Source organism: Octopus bimaculoides, chromosome 1 (assembly GCF_001194135.2).
Source record: "Octopus bimaculoides isolate UCB-OBI-ISO-001 chromosome 1, ASM119413v2, whole genome shotgun sequence".
NCBI lineage: Eukaryota > Metazoa > Mollusca > Cephalopoda > Octopoda > Octopodidae > Octopus > Octopus bimaculoides.
This window is the reverse complement of record NC_068981.1, coordinates 4,371,872-4,376,243: the sequence shown is the minus strand read 5'-3', so window position 1 is coordinate 4,376,243 and position 4,372 is coordinate 4,371,872. Positions and strand designations below refer to the sequence as shown.

At 40.0% G+C, this 4,372-nt stretch overlaps 1 protein-coding gene across 1 annotated transcript in view; it reads right to left on the bottom strand.

The window, feature by feature from the left end:
- Positions 1 to 4,372, bottom strand: part of LOC106880950 (hydrocephalus-inducing protein) — a gene marked incomplete at its 3' end in the record, with an annotated part of 180,276 nt that overhangs the window by 9,027 nt on the left and 166,877 nt on the right. The window contains exons 77-78 of the mRNA XM_052974127.1: positions 3,332 to 3,501; positions 2,059 to 2,194 (exon numbers count right to left, since the gene is read on the bottom strand). Of these exons, the coding sequence (XP_052830087.1) occupies positions 2,059 to 2,194; positions 3,332 to 3,501 (306 nt within the window). The remainder of the gene's footprint in view (positions 1 to 2,058; positions 2,195 to 3,331; positions 3,502 to 4,372) is intronic.

Below are 4,372 nucleotides of genomic sequence, written 5' to 3'. Positions count from 1 at the left end.
GTCAGAATTTTGGAAAAAAATCTTTTTATTTCTTCATTATTATTAGCACCTTCATTTGTTTCTCAAACTTGTCAAATAGAATTTTGTGAATGCATAAACAGCTTGTTCATTTACCTATCAGCCTATCTACCTACCTACCTACCTACCTATCTACCTACCTACCTACCTACCTATATTTCTATCTATCCATCTCCTTTGTCATGGAACCTCACCCAAAAAAACACAAACAATGTTCTCTTCCACCCCCACCCCCCAAAAAAACCCATCTGTTTTATATGAATAAACAAGCTGTTTGTATATTCACAAAATTTTATTTGACTAATTCGAGAAACGAATGAAAGCGCTAAAAATAATGAAGAAAGTAGTGCCCTTTAATTTGACAAAAGAAATCTGTCCATGTGTCTACATCTGCTAAAAATTTCAGATCTGGAATTAATCAGTGTGTTGGAATAGCTGGATCTAAGAAGAATATGAGCTCTTTCTGCTATACATAGGTTGCATTTCTTATGTCCATTAACATATGGCTTGGATTTCGCCACTATTCTTCAATTAATTGAACATTTTGGGAGTCTTTTGCTTGCATTTGAGATTATGGCATTCCTGCATTCTTGAGCTTATTGGCACTGGATATCTTGCTCTGGATTATCTCTGGATTATGTCAGTAGGGTGGAAAGGGTCTGTGAGGTGCCATGCAAGCCTTATTGGATCTAAAATTTTAGGTTGTGAAATCACCAGTGAGACAACTATCCGATGCTTTGGTTGAGTAGGAGGGAATCATGGCGAGCATGGATGAAGCTGGCTGTTAGTTTATTAACCTCATGGACAGGCATTGTTGGCATTTTGCATTCCTTAGATATGGAGCAGGGGTAATCACATGGACATTAGACAAACTAAACAGCTTGGACAGAAAGACAAGGAAGTTGCTGACTAGATATGGGATACTCCACCCAAAAAGTGACACTGACAGACTGTATGTACCAAGAAAAAGAGGGGGAAGAGGACTTATTGGATGTGAACACAGCATTAGAGCAGAAGAAAACAACATAGCATGGTATGTAAAAAATGCCACAGAACCGCTATTATTAGAAGTAAGAAGGTCAGGCTTGTGTAGGATGAAAGATTGCAAAGATAAAGCACTATACAAGAAATTGAAAACGAATGAAACTGAAAATAGGTGAGTAAAGAAAAGAATGCATGGACAATTTCATAGGGAGGTTGAAGATAAGACAGACAGAAAAAAGATAGCTATGGATGACTAAAAGTTATTTAAAACCGGAAGCAGAGATTCTAATCTGTGCTGCCCAAGAGCAAGCATTAAGAATAAATTACATCAAATACAGAACAGACAACATATTAGAAAGTAATAAGTGCGGAATTTGTGGACAAAGTGGTGAAACCGTATAGCATATTACCAGTCAATGTACGCCACTAGCTCAGAAGGAATATAAGAGATGCCATGACAATATAGCAAGGATTGTCCATTGGACACTTTTCAACAAGTATGGACTTGACAGAGCAAAAAAGTGGTACGAACATAAACCCGAAAGCATCATCAAAAATGATAATGCAAAGATCCTGTGGGATTTTATGATTCAGTGTGACCATGAGATAGAAAATAGTAAGCCGGACATAATCTTAATTGAAAAAGAAAGGAAACTATGCTGGATCAAAGATATAGGATGCCCAGCTGACAACAAGGTATGCGATAAGGAAGAAAGACAAGTCGATAGATATGACAGGTTAGCTTGGGAGGTAAAGCAGCTGTGGTCGATGAAAAAGGTGGTAGTAATACCAATAATTGTCAGAGCCCTGGGAATAGTGAGTAAAAATGTTGAGAAGTACGTGGAACAAATAGGGGCTGCAATAAGGGTGGAGCACTTGCAGAAAACAGCATTGCTTGGAACCATTCAAATACTCCGGATGGTGCTTGAAAAATAAGGGGTGTTACCTAAGTTCACTTGAAGCGAACGGCTGGCACCGAAGTACATCTCCAGCATTAGAAGCTGTGCAAAGACAATAAAATAATAATCATAACAATAATGATAATAATACCAATACCTTATAACGAATATCGCGCTGTATCTTCAGGGGTTTAAATATCACCTCAAAGATAACCTGCTTACCAACAATCATATGACACTGCACAGGAGAAATGGTAAAGTCTGGAGAAAGCCTGTCTATATCCCACCGAATTCTGAAAGAGAAAAAACGAAAAGAAAAATACACAGAAAATGCAACGCATCATCATCATCATCACCATCATCATCACCACCATCATCATTTAGCAATCCTGTTACCTGCTGGCATGGGTTGGATGGCTTAGCAGGATCCTGGGGCACCATAGAGTGTACTGGGTGCTTAGTTTTTCATGGCACCAGCACTCGTGAGGTCACCATGTAGCTCAGAGGACTATAAACCTCAAGTGGGGATGGCAGGTTTGTGTGTGGGGGATGAGAGAAGATGGGGTGGGGGAGAGTTAGATAAGAGATGAGGTATCTGGATGGCCCCTTGAAGGGGGTGAGTGGAAATGGGTGGTGGTGGGGATGCAAGTTTGTACAGGGAGCAGGGGATTTTAGGATGGGGAGGCAGCCCACAACTGTAAAAAGAAAGTTGGGTAGGGTTGCAGGGTGGATAACTGATGAGTGATGAGGTAGGGAAGATAGAGGAATGCAGAAGAGGATCCAGGTAGTAATGAGAGAGTTTCCAGGAAGAGGACATGGTTGGGTAGGCTGCAGAGGTGGAGGTGGGGGTGGGGGCAAGAGAGGTGGGTGTAGTGCCTAATGAGGTAATTTGGTTTGGTTGAAGTGGAGGGGGGAATGAGTCAATGTTACATGTGTCTCATGATGATGATGTTTGTAATATATACACAAAGATGTACACACACACACACACACACACACAAATACAGACATACTTACAGACAGACAGACAGGTAGGCATACTGCTGCCGCTGCTGAACAATAAATGACGTAATGCAGTTCAGCACAGGTAAAACAGGTGAAACAGTTGAAATTCTAAATATGACATCACTTATGCCATCCCCTCTCTCTCTCTACCTACTCCGAGAGACCACGACGAAAATATTTTGACACAAATTAAATTTAAATGTTGAAGTGAATCTAACGGTTTTTGTGTGTTTTTAAATGGCTTATAAACACCTTCCACACTGCAACTGTCTTTGCTTCAGCACACGATCTCAGATCAAGTCACTTGCTATGCAAGTACATCTCCATAAGATATATATATATATACACACACGAGTGCTCTCTCTCTCTCTCTCTCTCTCTCTCTCTTTCTCCCTCTCTCTCTCCTATGTATAAAGCTTCCATACTTAACGTTGATGTCTCCAGTGTTGGTGATAGAAACTTTGCGTGTGCTGGAACTCTGCAGAACAATGGCACCAAAAGGAATGGAATTGGTTTCTAAATTTAATTCCATTGCAAGACAGAATCCTCTAATCAGGAATAATGGTTGATGTACTCCTGCCTGTTCCAAACAAACCTGGAATGTAGCCAAAAACAGACAAACAGAAACTTGTCATTGATTGTTGTCGCAAAGGAAACATTTTGGAAGACATAAAATAAATAGAAATAAAACATGGATGCAAATGTGGCTGTGTGCTAAGCTTGCTTCCTAACCATGCGGCTCCTGGTTCAGTCCCACTGCATGGCACCTTGGGCAAGTGTCTTCTACTAGCTTCAAGCAGACCAAAGTCTTGTGAGTGGATTTGGTAGATGTGGTGTGTGTGTGTGTGTATTTGACCTCCCCCACCCACCACCACCATTTGACAACTGGTGCCAGTGGGTCTACACACCCATAACTTAGTGGTTTGGCAAAAGAGACTGATAGAATAAGTACCAAGCAAAAGAAAAAAAAAAACAAGTAGAGGGATCAATTCATTTGAATAAAAATTCTTCCGGGCAGTGCCCCAGCATGGCCGCAGTCTAATGACTGAAACAAGTAAAAGATAGAAGAGGAAAATAGAATAATTGAAAAGTTCATCTTTTTGCAAAATAGAAAACAATAATTGAAGAAAGGAAGGTTCATTCTTTTCTAAATTACAGGTGGAAATCATCTTCATCGTTGTTTTAACATCTACTTTTCCATGTCTGCATGGGTTAGATGGAATTCATTGGGGGAAATTTTTTTCTATGGCTCGATGCTCTTCCTGTCACCAACCTTCACTACTTTCCAAATAAAGTTACATTTTCTTCCGTGGCCAGACAAGTTTTCACAGAAGACAAAAAACAAAGGACACGGCTGGTTTACAACCATCGCATTATGCTAGAGCAACAAGATATACATACACACACATACATACATGTGTCTGCATATATATATATATATATATATATATACACACACACACACA